At 51.1% G+C, this 18,020-nt stretch overlaps 5 protein-coding genes across 5 annotated transcripts; 4 read left to right on the forward strand and 1 right to left on the reverse strand.

Moving 5' to 3' along the window:
• Positions 1 to 49: 49 nt before the first annotated feature.
• BU26DRAFT_528170 (uncharacterized protein) lies at positions 50 to 1,289 on the forward strand (the record flags this gene model as incomplete). The annotated part of the gene is made up of 4 exons (XM_033830832.1): positions 50 to 525; positions 578 to 707; positions 755 to 981; positions 1,034 to 1,289. 4 exons carry the CDS (start codon positions 50 to 52, stop codon positions 1,287 to 1,289), a joined length of 1,089 nt encoding a protein of 362 aa, XP_033690482.1.
• A 173-nt stretch (positions 1,290 to 1,462) lies between these two features.
• BU26DRAFT_156672 (MOSC domain-containing protein) lies at positions 1,463 to 2,411 on the forward strand. The gene has a single exon (XM_033820066.1). It carries the CDS (start codon positions 1,636 to 1,638, stop codon positions 2,188 to 2,190), a length of 555 nt encoding a protein of 184 aa, XP_033690483.1. The 5' UTR covers positions 1,463 to 1,635; the 3' UTR covers positions 2,191 to 2,411.
• BU26DRAFT_600985 (DNA mismatch repair protein MSH3) lies at positions 2,265 to 5,994 on the reverse strand. Its single transcript, XM_033835220.1, has 3 exons — positions 5,115 to 5,994; positions 2,466 to 4,955; positions 2,265 to 2,412 (listed from the first exon to the last, which is right to left on the reverse strand). Exons 1-3 carry the CDS (start codon positions 5,948 to 5,950, stop codon positions 2,334 to 2,336), a joined length of 3,405 nt encoding a protein of 1,134 aa, XP_033690484.1. The 5' UTR covers positions 5,951 to 5,994; the 3' UTR covers positions 2,265 to 2,333.
• Positions 5,995 to 7,845: 1,851 nt separating this feature from the next.
• BU26DRAFT_515194 (cell division control protein Cdc6) lies at positions 7,846 to 10,032 on the forward strand. The gene is made up of 2 exons (XM_033828006.1): positions 7,846 to 7,959; positions 8,014 to 10,032. Exons 1-2 carry the CDS (start codon positions 7,902 to 7,904, stop codon positions 9,891 to 9,893), a joined length of 1,938 nt encoding a protein of 645 aa, XP_033690485.1. The 5' UTR covers positions 7,846 to 7,901; the 3' UTR covers positions 9,894 to 10,032.
• Positions 10,033 to 10,164: 132 nt separating this feature from the next.
• Positions 10,165 to 16,591, forward strand: BU26DRAFT_448960 (phosphatidylinositol 4-kinase-like protein STT4). The gene is made up of 9 exons (XM_033824699.1): positions 10,165 to 10,255; positions 10,312 to 10,486; positions 10,566 to 12,182; positions 12,238 to 13,928; positions 13,976 to 14,347; positions 14,394 to 14,649; positions 14,696 to 14,902; positions 14,954 to 15,241; positions 15,291 to 16,591. The coding sequence occupies exons 1-9, from the start codon at positions 10,251 to 10,253 to the stop codon at positions 16,473 to 16,475; spliced, it is 5,796 nt and encodes a 1,931-aa protein (XP_033690486.1). The 5' UTR covers positions 10,165 to 10,250; the 3' UTR covers positions 16,476 to 16,591.
• Positions 16,592 to 18,020: the final 1,429 nt, after the last annotated feature.

Below are 18,020 nucleotides of genomic sequence, written 5' to 3' on the forward strand. Positions count from 1 at the left end.
TCTTCTGTCTCCGTCGCACCCAGTCTTATCCTTGTTCGTCTATCCTGCGATGCGGTATATCCGCTTTCTCAAACCACCGCGCATCATACACGGAAAGAGTACATCAAAAGAGCAAGTAAATTGCCTGATCACCATCACTTCGGATTTGGGGGATTCGTTTCTACCATGCGACGTGCTGCTCTCAACCGAGCTTTTGAGTGCAAATACAGGAGAAGTCATCGTGTGGAAAACTGTTCAATGGACCGCAGGAATACGGGCCCTCCTTGTTACTCTCCCTCTCAGCAAGTCTTGCACACGGTCCCCTTTGAGGATTCGCATAGGTACGGAACCCAAGTCGGGATTCGATGACTACAGTACACTTGCAGAAGGAGATGGTCGCGGAGTAGTGTCCGCGTGGAGCGCGCCGGTAAATACTTCCAGTGGAAAGAAGGAAGCTGCGAAGATTGTGGAGAGACGCTTCTGTATTGGTACCAATGAAATACATATCTGGGAAGAAACTGGTGAGAGTATTGCTCGCCATATGTGGTACTATACTCTTCCTTCGTCGATTAAGGAGCCCTCCGTTGAAAATGCACAGGGATGCCGGCATCACGATATCTTGTCATATGAACGATCTCTTAGCTAGAGTGGGCAGGGAAAGCTCTCAACTTTTACCAAAACCCCAAAGGGCACTGAAGGTTCTAGAGCTGGGTACAGGTTGTGGCATGGTAGACTAACCCCAGACCCCACAAGTTCAAGTACTGATAGCACGTAGGTCGGCATATCGATCGCGCAAGTGATTGAAGGAGCGCATGTTATGCTTACCGATCTTTCTGAAGCAGAAGAAATCGTCAAGCGGAATATCCAAACCGCCAAACCAGCCAAGGATAGTACACTCGAATTCCGAGAATTAGACTGGGAAGAAGACTTACCCGCAAGTTGTCGCAGTGCGCACATAGGCTTAGTGATTGCGGCGGATTGTACATACAATCCGGACAGCTGGTACGCTCCCATTCCTCTTATCCATAGATATCCTTACTGAAACTTCCAATAGCCCAGCCTTGGTCAACACATGTCACCGTATCGCAAAAGCTTCACCAAACGTCTTTGTTGCAATAGCGATGAAGATCCGGCATTCCAGCGAGGAAATCTTCTTTGATCTAATGAGGGATGCTGGCTTTCATTCCACGCAATCTTTGGCATATCCGCTTCCTGGGGATGAAAAATCCGGCGAAGAGACGGTGCACCTATATGTTTACCGTTATGATCGAGGAAGGAAGGAATCGTTCAACCTGACGAATCCCGTCTGAAACGCCAAGGACATTGAAAGCTCGATCTCGTGGCTCGTTCGACGTTGCGAGACTATATGCGTCCAATATACCGACAGAAGGGCTCTGACTGCAGGGCAGCACCCGTTTCCGCCATCAGCATGCTGCCACATGTCTAGCCGTATCCAAGATGCGCGTCTTATGCACGACTTCTCTTCCCCGCACCTCTCGATAAGCTCGTGGCCAATCGACGACTTCAGCAGCGACCAATGACACGGGTCTCCATACAGCATCGCACCCACGTGTAAAACGGGACTTCAGGTGTCCACGCTCTAAAAGTCTTCCTACTCCTCGCTTCGAAGCGTCGACACTCCTATCCAAGACAACCATGCCGACACCCTCGGTCCACTCCACGCACCTCTCCTCCAAACACACCTTCTCCAAAACCTATACACCTACCATCACTCTCCTCCCAGGCCTGGGCGTGCAGAACGACTGCCACTCCGGCCAAACAACACGACACCAATCTCAGGCTTCTACCAACCCCTCGGCCCCCAATCTACGACAGGTGCACCTCATACCGTACGAGCTCTTCCGCGACCTGTCTTCCCAAAACATTACCATCCAACCAGGCGAGCTCGGCGAAAACATCACCACGTACGGCATAGATTTGGTCTCCTTATCCAAGGGTAGTTACCTGTATTTTGGGCAGGGCGACGATGTGCCAATCGTGCAGGTCACAGGGTTGAGGTGGCCGGGACCGGGGATTGAGAAGCATAGCAAGGGCCTAAAGGAGAAGGTGCTTGTTAAGGCGAGGGATGGGAAGGTGGTGAGTAAGGTGGGCATTATGGGTGTTGTTGTTAAGGGTGGAGAGGTGAGTACTGGTGATTTGATCAGGGTCGTGGAGCCGCAGGGAACGAGGGTTGCTTTAGAACCGGTCTAATGATGAGTCAAGGGAACGAGGGAGCAGAAGAGTTGTAATGGCTCCTCCATTCATGTACAAGCTGAGCAATGCTTATTAATTTCTATAAGATTTTCCGTACCTCATACAGTTCGAACGCCGCCGATGACCACTAATACATACTCTTATAGTTGTTCGATACCCTCAACAAGCTTATCTAGACTTGGCTCATCATCTTGAAGCAGGCCTCTGATCATGCGGGACCTAGACATACGTCAGCTTTCGTTACCTTCAGATTCGGCTTGAGAAATACTCACATGTTCGACATCTTAGACGCTGCCATCAGCTCCTCAAGCTCCCTGCTCTTCCCCTCCGCAATCTCGATGACTTTCTCCGGCACCCTCGCCAATCGCGCAACATTCAACCCATAAGATCGATGGCTCATACCCTCTGCCACCTCATAGAGGAAGACGACCTCCTTCCCACCGTCTCTTTCTTCGAAGCGCATATGCACGTTCTTCAGCTCATGCTTTTCGAATCGCTCCTGCATCCTCGCGAGATGCTGATAGTGCGTAATGAACAGCGTAAGAGACTGTATATCACGGACAACATAGTCGAGCACTGCTTCAGCGATAGCAACACCATCAAAGGTGCTTGTTCCGCGGCCTAGTTCGTCGAGAATAATGAGCGAGCGGGGAGTAGCGGACTTGAGGATGTCGGAGGTTTCATTGAGTTCGACCATGAAGGTACTCTCGCCTTTAAGCATGTTGTCGAAGGCGCCCATTCGCGTAAAGATTGCATCAAGCATGCCCAGTCGGGCTTCGGTAGCAGGCACATAAGAGCCGATCTGGCCCATGACGGCGATTAGCGCCGCAGAGCGAACGTAGGACGATTTGCCGCCCATGTTCGGACCTGTGACGAGCAGAGCGCGGGTGTCTTCATGCGAGAGGTGGACGTCATTTGGAACGTAGCTCTCTAGAAGGAGCTGCTCGACCATAGGGTGTCGACCGCCGATAATGGAGAGCTCGATGTCATCGGTAAAGGTGGGCTTAACGTAACCTGGCTGCGAAGCTAGAGTGGCTAAGGAGAGGAGAGCATCAAGGGTCGCAAGAGACTGAATGCAGTCACGCAGGTCCTGGTATTTCGCCGAGATCTCGATTAAGAATCGCATAAATGCCGCTTCGCAAGCTGCTGCTAGCGACTCCTTGTATTGATCGCGTTCTTGTAACATCCGTTTGACCTCCGGTGTGTGGAACCGCGAGACAGCCTTCGTGGAGGACAGTTGTTGCCAGGAAGCTGGGACTTTCTTCTCCTGTGGAGACTTCTTCTTGACCTCGATGAGGTATTCAATGCCGCTGACTGTGACGTAGTCCACTTTAGTCACTCCAAGCTTCGCAGCCGCCTCTGTCTTATGAGTTTTGAGATCATCTTCGACAGAGGCAATGCTCAGCTTGAAATCATTTATGTCTTCCGCTTCGTGCTCCTCTCGAAAGAAAGCATACTTGTCATCGTCCCTTGCGGCTTTGGCGTTGATTTTCTCCAGGAAACTATTGACATCCTGATAGATCCTTGGGATGCTCGAGACAGCTTCGCTCAGCAATTTCGAGGAGAACCCAGTATCACCGGCCGACGTGACATTCGAATACTCTCCTGCAATATCCTGAAGCGTCTGGAGCGCCGAAAGAACCTCAGGTCGTGTGGATTTCTTGTAATAGATCCTTAGGAGAACCTTCTCCAGATCTGTCCTGATCTTTCCGAGCAAGAACTTCAGCTTGTCAACAGGCCTTGTGTGCTCCCCTTCTTTAAGCTCTTCAACGGCAGCTATGCGCTCTTCTAGGCTGGCCCTGTGTATCAACGGCCGGCCAATCCATTTCCTGAGAAGCCGCTGACCAAAGCGAGTTTTTGTGCGGTCCATCGTCCAGAACAGGCTACCTTTGCTGGTGTAGTCGGTCTGATTCTGGTAAATTTCGAGGCTGGATAGCGTATTGCCATTCAAGAGCATGTACGACCTTGCGCTAAAAGGTTGGAAATACTTCGTCAAGTCGAAGACGTGCTCCAGACCGTAGTCGCTGAGGTGGGCAATCATCGCTGACATGCATATGGTGACGTGCTCGGACAGCTGGTGGACTTTGTCGAGGATCGCACCTGCGCCCTGCCCAGTGGAGACCTCATCCTGGTTGGATTTCATCTTGTCCGCGTAGAAGTTCGAAATGTGGCTGTACGCTTGCGCGGCCATGGTCTTCGGTTTCTCAACCCTTTCTACCCGGGCCTTGTCCCCAAAGACGTTTGTTTTACTGGCCGAGAGATGTTGAATAAGCTTGTCTGTAGCCTTCGATAGGTCTCCGACGATCAGAAACTCTGCTGGGGCGATGTGTAGCAGACGCGTCTCAATCTCGCTCCTCATAAAACCATCCTCGAAGTCATCATAAATGATGTCCCCGGTCGCTGGCTGTACGGCCACGAGCCCAACCTGCACCTTTTCATCGGTGCCCCAGCCTTTGGCGTTCGTTTCCGTGATGCATAGTAGGTATCCGGTCGACTGCGCACCATGGCCGGAAGCGCCGCTGCCGGGGGCCTCTAGTCCCTCGATATCATCGACATAAGTGCCCTTGGTGTAGAGATTTGTCAATTTTCGTATGAACGGGGTGTTCCTGTTGTCGCCAGCTGCCTTCAAAGCCGCCGTCTCAATCTGCCTTACGACACCAACTTTGTGGTTTGCCTGAACTAGTCGTTTGACATGAACTTGCAACCGATGTACGGGAAAGCTTGCGGAAGCAAATCGGTCCAGGTGCGCCTCTGAAGGATGCCTAAAAGTAGGGGTGATCGGTCAGCGCAGCTCTCAAAGCGTGTAACAATACGTCTAGTCTGTAGCTTGCCGTGCCGCGAAAAGCCACCAAGGAGCCATTTTGCGAAACGAACGCACACTTTTTGACGAAGACACACATTTATACCGGGGCTTTACGTACTCATCGTATCTGAACTTGCCTGGAATACAGAAAATCCCAAGTTCTTTCGAGGCGATCCGCGCGTCCTCGCCATAGAATTGGAACTTGTAGCCTACCTCCACGACCAGGATGGCGTCGAGGTGCTTTCGCTTGATATCGAGATATTGCTTCTCCATCGGGGTAAGTTTTCCAGCCCTCTTTGATGCAGTGGCCTTCTTCCCTTTCGGCGGCTGTTTTGGGCTCTCTTCTTCGTCTTGTTCTCTACCCTCTGCATCCTTGCCCTCCTTCGCAGTCTCGTCAACGACTTTGTTTCTTTTTCTAAGCTCCGCGAAGGCATCAGGTCTCCCAAGCTTCTTCACAAACTTCTTATGTAGCTCTTGCTTACGTTTTTGCGCAGCCGCAGCATCTTCCTCTGTGCTCTCATTCTCATCGGTTGCTGGAGGAGAGGATGAAAAGATGTACTTGGAAGTCCTGTCTGCTCTCACTTCCACTTTTCTAGCATTCAGATCTGTTGGAGATGCCTGCCCAAGTGATGGGCGTCGTGGGCTTTCGCTATCCCTGTCCCTATTCATATCGTCCTTCCAGCCACCACTTGTCGCATACCGGACCCGCTTAGGTGGCGACGAGCGGCTTGCATCGTGTTCTTCATCATCGCCGATCGTACGCTTGTGGCTGGCGAGTGCGGAGGGTGGTACGGGAAGGTCATCTTCGTCCGAATCCGGAGGCGCGCTCGCCGGCGTTGCAGGCTTAGCGGCGGGCTTGATGGCGGGCGAAGGCTTCGGTGCAAAAAAGCTCGAGATGGATTGCTGCTTAGTCTTCTGGGATGACGGGGTAAATGGACTACTTTTCGGTGCCATTGAGTTGTTGGCGGACTGCGTGTATGCAAAAAGTTGGAGTGGAGGTAAGGGGTGGGACGCGTGTGGGGAAGCGACGCGAAATTGGAGCTTTGACATCACGCAGTCACGTTTCACTTACAAAGGTGCCCACCTAAGTAACCAGTACCATGATATCAGTAAGCGGCACGCCTACGCTTCCTCCAACGCACAGGGAGTGTCAAATGATTGATCGATGGGTGCCCTTGTCTCAATTTCGGAATAGAGCCTTGCCATCATCTAAGCAAAAGCTGCCGCTCCGACTCGTGAGCCAATGCAAGCAGTCTTCAAGCTTCCCAACATGCGGCTAGATCTCATGCTTCACGGAGTATTGTATTTATACACATAGAGAATGACAACTTTCCGAAGGCTCCAGCGCAGCCGAGTAAAATACGCAACCGGCCCAGGAAAACCCCAGCGCAAAACGCTTCCGAACCACTATAAGCCTAGCAGCCTCGGCCTCGGCATTGTGTAGTACAGCTCCCGCGGTGGTCCAATCTGGAGCTCAATTGCCATGTCCCTCATCGCCTCTGCCACACGCCCGAGGATCGGATCGCAATCCGGGTAGTATTTAGCCAGACGCCAGAGGTGTTTAGACATATCGTCAACTACGCGAGATAGCCAGTAGTCGAGGGGGGGTCCAGTGTTCCTTCTCTTGTAATACCAGTGAAGCTCATGATATACGTCTTCGATTGCCAGAATAAGAGAGTGTGGAAAATGGATGGCAGGGTTTTGGAAGGCGATGAGCTACGGATATGTTCAGTCACAAGACAAGCAGGTCTCCATGGAACTACTTACGAACTCTGGTGCATATTCTAGCCATATCTCGCACCATTCACAGCATGGGTGCCTCGGGTGCCTCCCGTGCCTCCAACGTGCTCGATTGCGCCGGGGATATTGATTGGGATGTCCAAAAGGCTTAACGTGCCACGGATTTCGACAGGTGGGATAGGGACACAGGAAGGCCATAGCTAGCGAACCGAAGAGCCTGATCGGTTACAGAGAAAGTTCGGGAATGTAATGAATTCAAGCGCCAAAATAGGGAAGGATTTGGCACAGTTGGTCGGGCAAAGATCTCTTTTATATCTGCACATGCGGGCTTCAGGTCAAGGCTGTGTCGCTGTATTTGCTGTAGCTGCGTGTTCACCAAGCCAAAGACGAAACAAGGAAGATTAATCCAGAGTGAGACGCAAACATAGTGGCGGTGAGTTCTGACAGACAGGCCCCGATTTTCCATGCGATGCAATCCCAAAGTGGTGAACCTAAGCTCATGCGATGAGCGACGGTTGGGCTCAGGTGGGTGAGAAGCAAACAGAATGAGTCGTTTGTACGACGCGAACTTGGAGTCTGAGATACACCTGGTGACAGCCGCCTCGTCAAACTGCAGCGAGTGCGAGGCGAGCTGATGCTCTCCCTGATTGCTTGCTGCCCGTGAGATGAGCGATGCGGAGATGGTGTCCGTCATGAGAGCTCGGGCTCGGGCCTGGATGCCGAAGATATTCTTCAGCACTGCCGAAGGGACTGTTTGATCCGGACGTGAGACGTAACCAGGTGACGCTGTTTTGTTCCTGAAAGACGCAGGGCGCGCGTTAGGACGTTAGGTTAGCATTGTCGAAAGGAGATGTGATCGAATGGGCGCTTAAAGGTGGGACATCTCAGAAGCGCCAGCGCCGATGAGAACTGTGTGCGAGTAACGTGTGCGAGATAGATCTTCCTGAAAGACTTAACGTCTTAATAGTGGTGAAGGTTGTGTTGAGCGTGCACAGGCGGTAACAGAGGGGGCTGGAAATGCCAAGACCACTTTACGCGAGCGCGTGCGCGATCGCGCTTGCCAAAAGCCAGACGCGTCGCCTGCTCCTGCTCTCCAATTCATCCCACCGAGCGCACCTTCCACACCACCACTCCTCCTTCCCACGGTGTCTCGCTGTCGTCCAAGATGCCTTCCACAGTCCTCGGAAAGAGAACCCGCAGCTCTGCGAACGCAGATGCATCCGGTAAGTACCGCTCGTCCCCGAGTCCCATAAACACGTCTAACGCGGCGCCTCCAGATGTGAAGTCTGCCGTCTCTACACGCGCAAAGCGTCGGGCACAGTTTGTGATCCTTGACGAGAATGAAAACGAGAATCCATTCATCACTCCAAACAAGAAGGCTCTTAGCAATGGCGACGCAATGGACATTGATGGTGCGGAGGAGAGCACGTCTGGGAAGCGTCGAAGAAGGCCTGGCACGATTCCTGCCAAACGCGGCGCATCCGAAAGCCGCGTCCCCCTGACTACCTCGGAGAAAGCCAATTCGCCCTCGAAAGCGCCTGCTGCATCTCCAAAGAAGCACGCACCGACCCCTTCAACCCCACGACATCGAGACGCCCTTTCCAACAAGATCGCGGTGACGCCAAGGCATCGCCTCATCATTGCTGGGCGACCGTTGACACCTAGAACACCACACACGCCTGCTACTCCTCGCCATTCTGCCCCCACCATCTACAATGAAGCTCGTCAGCTCTTCACTAGAGGCTGTGCACCGACTGCGCTCTTCGGACGCGACGAGGAGCGAAAGGAGCTCCATACATTCATCTCGACACGTACCAAAACCAGGAAATCGGGGTGCATCTACGTCTCCGGACCACCTGGCACCGGCAAAAGCGCTTTCGTCAACGAAGTGTGTCGCGAGATTGGACCCGAGGGCGCCGTCAAGACCGGTTATGTCAATTGTATGAGTGTCAAGAATGCGGCCGACCTGTACAGAACACTGTTGGAAGAGTTTGTGGACATCACTGAGATCGCGGAAGGAGAGGAAATGGGTGCGCTCAAGAAGCTCTTCATGCAACGCAGGACCTCCTATGTTGTTACGCTCGACGAAGTGGATCACCTCCTAGAGCTCGATATCGACCTGCTCTACAACATCTTCGAGTGGTCCCTTCAGAAGTCATCCGGCCTCGTTCTCGTGGGCATCGCAAACGCTCTGGACTTCACTGATCGATTCTTGCCTCGCCTGAAGGCTCGCGGACTCAAGCCTCACCTGCTACCATTCCTTCCCTATACCGCTTTCCAGATCTCTTCGGTCATCACGTCGAAGCTTAAGGCACTGCTTCGGGCTGAAAACAACCACGTCCCATTCATCCACCCGACAGCGATCATGCTCCTGTCCAAGAGAGTTGCTGCACAATCGGGCGACCTGCGAAAGGCGTTCGATATCTGCCGACGAGCCATCGACCTCATTGAGGCGGATACTCGCGACCAGCACGCCAAAAAAGTCGCTGAGATGACTCCTTCCCCAACTCCTTCGCCGTCGAAGACACCACTTATTGAGAATATGAACCTCTCGTCCCCGGTCGTCCGATCACCTTCCAAAGGCAAGACGCAAAGCGCGCTCGCAGCGTCGCTGGCTCAGCTTACCGTCGAGAGTGCTCCACGAGCCACAATCGCTCACGTATTGCGTATCACAGCTGCGGTCTTCAGCAACGGCACCACTCAACGTCTTCAGAACCTCAACCTCCAGCAGAAGGCGGTTCTATGTTCGCTATCGGCCATTGAGAAGAAGAAATGTGCTGCCGCGACAGACAACTTCTTCTCGACACCATCCAAACCTCAAAGCACTGCACCCACGATCAAGGAGCTGTTTGAAGTGTACACCGCCTTGTGCAAGAGCGAGAATGTCCTCCATCCGCTTACAAGCACCGAATTCCGTGATATCGTTGGTAGTCTCGAGACCTTATCGCTTATCTCCGCTGTGGAAGGGAAGGCTGGATCGCTTGTTGTGACTACAGGCACTCCAAGCAGGAAGGGCAGAAGTGGGGGCTTTGGTGGAGTTGCAATTGAGGATCGTCGGGTCGCAAGCGCTGTAGCTGCGAAAGAGCTAGCTGCTGCTCTTGTTGGGCCCGGTAGCAGTATTCTGAAGGGCATTATAGAGGGGGACGGGGCTTTCTGAAGCCGTGTACAGCATCGCGACATGGGGGGCGGCATTCACTCTTGTCTAGCATAGCGTGGCGTCTTCTGGATGGTATTCCAGCATTGGTTGCATTGCATAACGTAGGATAGCCGTTGGATGTATAATATCAACACTGTTGGATACAGAACTGTTAGCATCAATCTGGTACTGCAGCGATGTGACCTTCTACGAACGACGCACCGCCACAGCGTGCGCCACATCTCGGATTCGAGCTGTTCCAACCTCGCGAGATTTCGTCACAGCGCGAACCTGAAGCCAACCTATTGCTTACCCCTCAACGTACGTCGCGGAGCAGTTACGGACTACTTCGAGACTCCTTCTAGGTCTTCTGGCGGCATGACGTATGTAGTAATGGAAATGTGCTCGGGTTTTGTGATGGCTGATCTCATTGATGCAGTCGCACTATACGAAGCAATGCCCTCGAGAAGCTCGCCAAACTTTCCGCGCAGTCGCCTCCTAGCAAGTCTCAGAATCATGACTTGCAGAGAATATACAAACGGTGTCGGAGTGGCTCTATAGGCCAGAATGGCACAGCAGGGGAGAATGGCGTCTCGGCCACCAATGTCGCGATGGTCCGTTCATGCCAACATGCTTCGTGGAAACCCCCTTTCGCGGAGCGAGATCATCTGGCCATGTCTGATTGCTCGATAGAAAGTGCCCGAACTCGAGGCTGTCCTCGCGCTCTGCAAAGCGGCCCCATTCGTAAAGGCTCCAGACGTGGCAGAGCAGCTTCTACACCGACTTGCGCCCTACCTTCCCGAGTCGTATTCTCAGATACTGTCGCCTTCTCCTACCCTCCGAGACATCGATCCATCGCCTTACGAAGTCCTGACCGGCAGTATTACTTCCGCGATCCTGTCACTTGGCGTCCACCACAACAGACTGCGATCCCAGGCTCAGGACATAATATCATCATACATAAAGGGATGGTCGGCAACGGCAGCTCAGCTGTCGGCGGAGCAATTTGACGAGGACGATCGAGTGGACTTTGCCGCCAACGGCGAGCTTGCGCGCGTCATGACGCACAGCATGTCGCTGCTTGGGTTCCTGAACGCTGCTGCCGATCATGCGAATATTTGGAACGCCTACGAAAGACTCCATTTCGTTGAAGACGTTCGCTCAGCTCTATCTGAGAAGTTCCTCATCGCTTTCGAGACGGCACTGTCAATCGTGCGAAATGCACGTTCGCATCAACATGGCTTACGGAATTGGAAGCGTTATTCGAAACACTACGCAGTAATTGGTCGACCGCTAGGAGCCATGATCCTTCACGACTCTTTCCTCAATTTCGTTGTTGCGTGTTCTTCGCTATTGGTAGAGCCTCAAGATCGCAATCTTAAAGAGAACATCCTGGACTCGTTGCGCTCCTCGTACAACAGCAGCAAGATACTCCGAAATACTTCCGAGGACGCACTGGCCGATGGGCTGACTCGCATAGCAGTAGAGGAGATGGATCGATTAGAAAACGACGTCGAGTATCTCCAGCGGGTCGGCTCAGCGTGGCAACAGCGCCAGGCCGCCTCGGTCAAGGCAAAAGTCCTTACCACCTATCTGTGCTGTACCATCTACGACGAAGATATTGCTGATTCCGATTTGCTGATGTTCTGGCTCGACGGCGCGTTGAACGACCCCGGTCAAACAGCAGATCTCACTCTGGCATGCACGGTCTTGAAATGCATGGCCATCCTCGCCAAAACGTCGCCGGAAATAGCTTCGACCTTCGGTAGGTCGCTTCCCCGCGTCATTGTTCAAGGGGGTTTCGAGCATCGAACAGCATCTGTGGCAGCAGATTGTTTGGCTTCAGTCCTCAGTCTTCTGCCCCAAGACGCAATCATTACGACTCTCTACAGCCTGGGAAATGTCATAAGCGCGGGTCCCGTAACTGATCGAGGCTCTGTGGCGTCTCCGGCCTTGAACGGACACGGGAGGGGCTCAAAATCTACAGTCTACGACCATCAACATACTGGAAGCGCCATTTCCCTCACTCCTAGCGACGTCGAGGAACCGCATCACGTGCACACGGCGGTGGTAGAGACGGTTATCTCGGTGGCGAGGAACTGCAAAGACGAGAAAATCACTGCTCTGGCGCTCTCCATGCTTATCCAGAAAGTCGGACGCGCCAGCAGAATCGTGGATGCCAAAATCATTACCGACTCCGCTTTGCTCGGTATTCATAGTGGACCTGGAGAATTCCGTGCCCTTTTGAAACTCTACTCCAAACTCTGCCATGACGCCCTTGTTCGGGATGATCTGCCTATCTTGGAAGCTGTAAGTCAAAGGCCAAATAGCTATGATGACCATGGTACACTGACCATGGGTATAGATTATGAACGCACGTCTGCAACTTTCGAGAGAGATTGACGCCAAATCTCCCGCTTTCGAAGTCTACCTCACCTATTTGCTTGACACGATTGTGAGCAAGGGAGATGCACATGAGATTCATCACCATCAGCTTCGAGACTCCGAATTAGCTGCTCAGGAAATCGCTCAGCTACTAGCACCTTTAGCTCTTCTTCTCTCGAAGAATGCAGCGCGTACAGATCTCGCGAAACTGGACGATTCCATCCTTAACCTGCAGCGGGATGCCTGGTTCAATATTGTCGTACACGGCTTCGACCTGACCTCCCCGCTTGGGAAACAGTATATCGATGAACTCAGAACTCTAGCGCGATTCAGCCAACCCTTGATCACTGAAGAGAGAGCGTCTCTTGTAGAGAGCGACATCGAGCTCAATACAGTCCTACGACGAGGAAAGTCAGCCGAGCATGTAGTCGAACAGAAGAAGCGCCTAGGGAGGATGCTACCTTCATGCGAGGCCGATATCCGAGGGCTCAGCTACCCCGAAGCCGTGTTCTTGAATACCGCCTATGTGGTAGAAGAACTCCGAGCCGGTGCCGGCGACTGCACCAAGGCCCTCGCCTATTTTCTGGACCCAAAACTGCGTGCCGGGGGTGTAGGAAATTGCATGTTTGCTATTGCGACCGCGGCTACCAGGACTTATGTAACAAAGACCCTCTCCGGAAAGCTCCAGTCGTTCTCCACTCCGTATCTGGCTCAACAGCTTGCAACCACGTTTGCTGGTTGCTGCCATCGAATTGCGCGGGTTCAGCAGGCGGCGACCGCATGTGCGGAGATCATCATCAGGGATGTACCATCCACTCTCTGCCAGAAGAGCGCTCTATTCGCCCTTTTGGAGCTTCTTTCCATCATGTGGTCGAGCTGTCTAGAGGGCGAAACGGACGAGTATAGGTGGACTTCCACCTTTACTTCCACTAAGTCGAACATAGTAGTGGAGCTCTCCGATGACTACAGCTTACGGCGAGCAACTTTGAACAGTTTTTATAAGCGTGCTGTGGCTTGGGTGACGGGCGTTCTGGACGTCGCTCCTCTCGATATCAAAGGACTCTTGCAGACATACCTCTCTGAGTACGACGATGAAGGCGCTTACGGCCATATCTCTCTTGGTCGCTCTTTTGCTTTGGAAATGGGCTCGGTCATTCCCACTACTGATCAACGCTTAGGTGCCATTGAGCGGCAAGGGATCAACATCAATACGGCCTCCGACTTCATAGCCCAGTATACGACGCGCCAGGAGTACAAGTTCGTCGATGGCTTAAACGACCAGGAAGAGGAGTGGCTGAGACTCGACGGAAGTACCGGTCAACGCAAGTCTGCCTTCCATCGCAGCATCGAAGACGCCACGAAATTACTCGTCGATCTCGAAGGCCGTACTCTCCACAATAAGCATGTTACGATTGGCGAGCTGCGAGACATTCTTCGGCGCGCCTCCGCGCTCCTGTGTCGGTTGCAGACGGATCAGTCGCCATTAGTGCATCACCTAGTCGGCATTCCTTTTGCGGTGTTCTCGAAACAATCGATCAAATTAGGGGTCTCACTCTGGATGAGTGTGTTCAAAGAGAACCCCCGGATGGAATCTCGTATTCTCGTGGCCATTGCTGAAAGTTGGGAGAATACTGTGCACAAACGAAGGGGCCTTTTCAGTCCTGTCTTACGGTTCGTATTCTTCTCTCATTATTTTGGTATATTGTTGACTGTTGAAGGCATCCGAACCCGTTCTATGGCAAACAGGAGTTCGCCCCTACCGATAAGGATAGCCTTGCGAAACACCAGCAACATATATATAACATCATAGCACCTCATTTTCGCCTTCTCCAGTTCCTATCCAGCCACTTCAACGCCACCCGGCTAAGTAACCCGGATGTCGAGCTTGTCTACGTTCGGCTCATGCATATTACACTCGATGCGTTGTGTTTGGGCTGTCCACAGCCTCTAGCCAGGGAAGCATACTTCCACGTTATTCTTCTCGGTTTGCGAATTGTACGCCACTGCACGACTTTGCCCAGCAGTATCAAGTGGCGATTGAAGGATCGCATTCTCACTGCCGGTCTAGCGTGGTTTGCGAAAGCACCAGAGTACGTCTTTTACTACAATTATATAGTCACGGACTAATTAGGCTAGGTGGTCGTTTGGTGGGAATCGTCTCCAAATCAAAGCTGAGACTCACGTCCTATCGGACGTCCAGTCATACCTAGAAGTAGTCGCCAAAACCGGATTGACTCCAGAAGGCTCTCTAAAATCTCTTAAAGCGAAGCAAGATCTGCTCTCGCTGCTCATTGCTAATGAACAGACGCGTCTGATGGTCTGGCTGTTCCCACTCGACTACGGAAAGAAACATCACTTCACTTCTGGTCAACATAGCAAGACCTTAGCCGATGTAAGTATCCCCGTGCTATTAGCTACACAATTTCTAATCCTCCCAGGCTGCCGCGACTGCTCATCTCAAGACGGCGTGGGAAGAAAACCCAGCCATTGCGGTGCACCTAATCAAGCGTTATCAGTCCCAGCGTTTAAACACCGAGGTTCGATGGCAGGTGCTTAATTTCCCGCACAAGGTGCTTGATGAGCCCGAAGCTCTTGAGATGCTGCTTGGCAACTCGTTGCCGAATGATGTGACGTTCCAGCTCAAGGTTCGTGCACACGCTTCCGAATAAGGAAGTCTATACGCTGACTGAAGATAGCATTTGATGTACTGGGCTTCTGTAAACCCGATCACGGCCGTCACGTACTTTTTGCCGGCGTACGGTAATCATCCCTTCATCATACAGTATGCGATGAGGGCGCTTGAGAGCCACTCGGTAGACGTAACTTTCTTCTACGTCTCACAGATCGTCCAGACGCTCCGATATGACGTCCTTGGTTATGTTGAGAGGTACATCATTGAGACGGCGAAATTTTCGCAACTGTTCGCACATCAAATCATTTGGAACATCAAGGCCAATGCGTACAAGGATGAGAATTCTGAGATAGTAAGCTGCTCCCTCATTTCATGTGCGCATCCTCTAACGTTATCCCCAGCCCGACCCTGCGAAGCCCACGCTGGACAAGGTCATGGACAGTCTTGAGTCCAGTTTCAGCAAGGATGATAGGGCGTTCTACGAGCGTGAATTTGCCTTCTTCAATGAGGTCACTGACATTTCTGGTACACTTCGATCGATCCTCGACCGACCTAAAGAAGAGAAGAAGCAGAAAATCGAAGAAGAATTGCGTAAGATCCAGGTGGAAGTCGGCGTCTACCTGCCCAGCAATCCCGACGGTGTAGTCATCGGCATCGACAGGAAGTCCGGCAAGCCTCTGCAGAGCCACGCAAAGACCCCCTTCATGGCAACCTTCCGCATCCGAAAATCCAAGACCGACACGCACCCAATGGAAGAAAGCTCAGACGACGGAAGTACATCAACAAGGCAAAACACGTACGAAGTCTGGCAATCCGCCATCTTCAAAGTCGGTGACGACTGCCGCCAAGACGTCCTCGCCCTCCAAATGATTGCCGCTTTTCGCGGCATTTTCAACAACGTTGGCCTCGATGTTTGGGTCTTTCCGTACCGCGTCACTGCCACCGCGCCCGGCTGCGGCGTCATCGACGTACTCCCCAACTCCATATCGCGCGACATGCTCGGCCGCGAAGCGGTCAACCGCCTTGATGACTACTTCATCTCCAAGTACGGCAACGAAGACTCGATTCGCTTCCAGGAAGCGCGCAGCAACTTCGTCAAGAGTATGGCTGCTTACAGCGTCATCTCATTCCTCCTGCAGTTCAAAGACCGACATAACGGAAACATCATGATCGACGACGCTGGCCACATCATCCACATCGACTTCGGTTTCTGCTTCGACATCGCGCCGGGTGGCGTGAAATTCGAACGCGCCCCCTTTAAACTCACGGGGGAAATGATCGCGGTCATGGGCGGCTCGCAGACCTCGCAACCTTTTCGCTGGTTCGAGGAACTCACTATAAAAGCCTTCCTCGCTAGCCGCCAGCACTGCGATCATCTCAGCCATATCGTTGAGGTCATGCTGGACAGTGGGCTGCCGTGCTTCAAGCCCGAGACTATCCAGCATTTTAAGGAGAGGTTTGTGCTGGAGAAGACGGAGAGGGAGGCTGCAGATTATATGCGCGAGCTAATTCGCAAGAGTGCGAGTAGTTATAGTACGAGTGGGTATGATCGGTTCCAGTTGATTACGAATGGGATTCCGTATTAGGCGGAGGGTGTTTAGCGGTAGATTGGTGCGTAGGGCAACAGAAGCCTTTGCTTGCTCTTGCGTGCAAGACATTAATTGCTACAACAAATATAGAGAAACCCGATCTATGTCTCGAGGTTGTTGATGAGTTACAAGGCGGTGTATCGCATGTATCCCCTTTCGCATCACACCAACCAACGTACATATGTCGGTTCCTCATCATTAATGAGCACATACGACTTTCGTGTCGGCCTGAGGAGGAGGGGTGGGAGCCTCCTGAAGACCCTGAGGAGGATGTTAAGGACTTTATCAACGCAGAGCTTAATAGAATCTAATTCAGCAACGTTTTATTACTTGTAACGCTCTTAGAACTCTAGTACGCCTACTATTTAGTAAACGTATTCTTTAGAGAGTAACTTTTAGATAAAAAGTACTTAGAAAACTCTTAAATCTTAACGTACTTTACAAGCGAACCGACTACACAAGCGAGCCGACTACTTTTGCCAAGCCTCTACTAAAAATTATCTTAACTACTATAAGTCTAGCTATCTACGCAGAATCGTCCTCTTACAAAGCTAGAATATAGCTTACTCTCTTCGCTCTCTAGACTAGCTAAATCTAGAGCGAACGACGCATTGTAGCTATATATAGAGTCTACTAATTAACGCTAAAGAACTAACGCGATAGAGTAACTTAAAGGCGCGAAAAAATATCTAATTTAATAAAGCTTACTATTATAATAGTCTAGTTTAGAGATTTACCTTAGTTATATAATCTTAGGTTATATAATCTTATTATATAACCTAGCCTAGCGTTTTAGTACTTAGCACCTCTATATATAGAGTCTCTTAGAGCCTTTTTTCTACTTCTTATCTTTAGATAGCTAAATTTAACTTAATCTACTCTACTAGTACCTCTTATTCTTATAGCTTATAGAGATAGTACTACCTATAGCTAACTTATCTAGCTAGATATTTAGAAACGCTTATAGTAGTAGAGACTATAAAGCTAGCTCTTATATTATCTAAAGGTTAATATCTTTTTAGCTAAAGATAATAGTATAATATTAGACTAAACTAAGTAGTCTTATAAGAAGCGTTTACTAATAGCTATACTAAGAATTAGAGCTATAAGAGTCTAATTACTTACCTCTTTAGCGCTATATAAGACTACTAGTAAATCTAGTTAGTAGTAGAAAAATATCTTAGTAGTAAGCTAAAAAGAGCTATTAAAAGCTCTATATATAGAAGAACTTCTATAAAACTTCTATATATAAAAACTCTCTCTCTTATTTTAAAAAACTAATAATTCTCTACTTTACTAGTAGAGCTAATAATTAGCTACTACGCTAGTAGCCTATATTTTTACTTCTTAAATAAGAAGCTATACTTAAGTTAAACTACTTAAATACTATAGGTAAACTCTTATAAAGTGTAACGGTCTAGTTTAGGATTTACCTTAGGTCACATGACCTCGGGTCACGTGATCTTACCACGTGACCTAGCCTAGCGCCTTGGCGCTCGGCACCTCTGTATATAGAGCCTCTCGGAGCAGCCTTCTACTCCT

Source organism: Trematosphaeria pertusa, assembly GCF_010094035.1.
Source record: "Trematosphaeria pertusa strain CBS 122368 unplaced genomic scaffold BU26scaffold_2, whole genome shotgun sequence".
Taxonomy (NCBI): Eukaryota; Fungi; Ascomycota; class Dothideomycetes; order Pleosporales; family Trematosphaeriaceae; genus Trematosphaeria; species Trematosphaeria pertusa.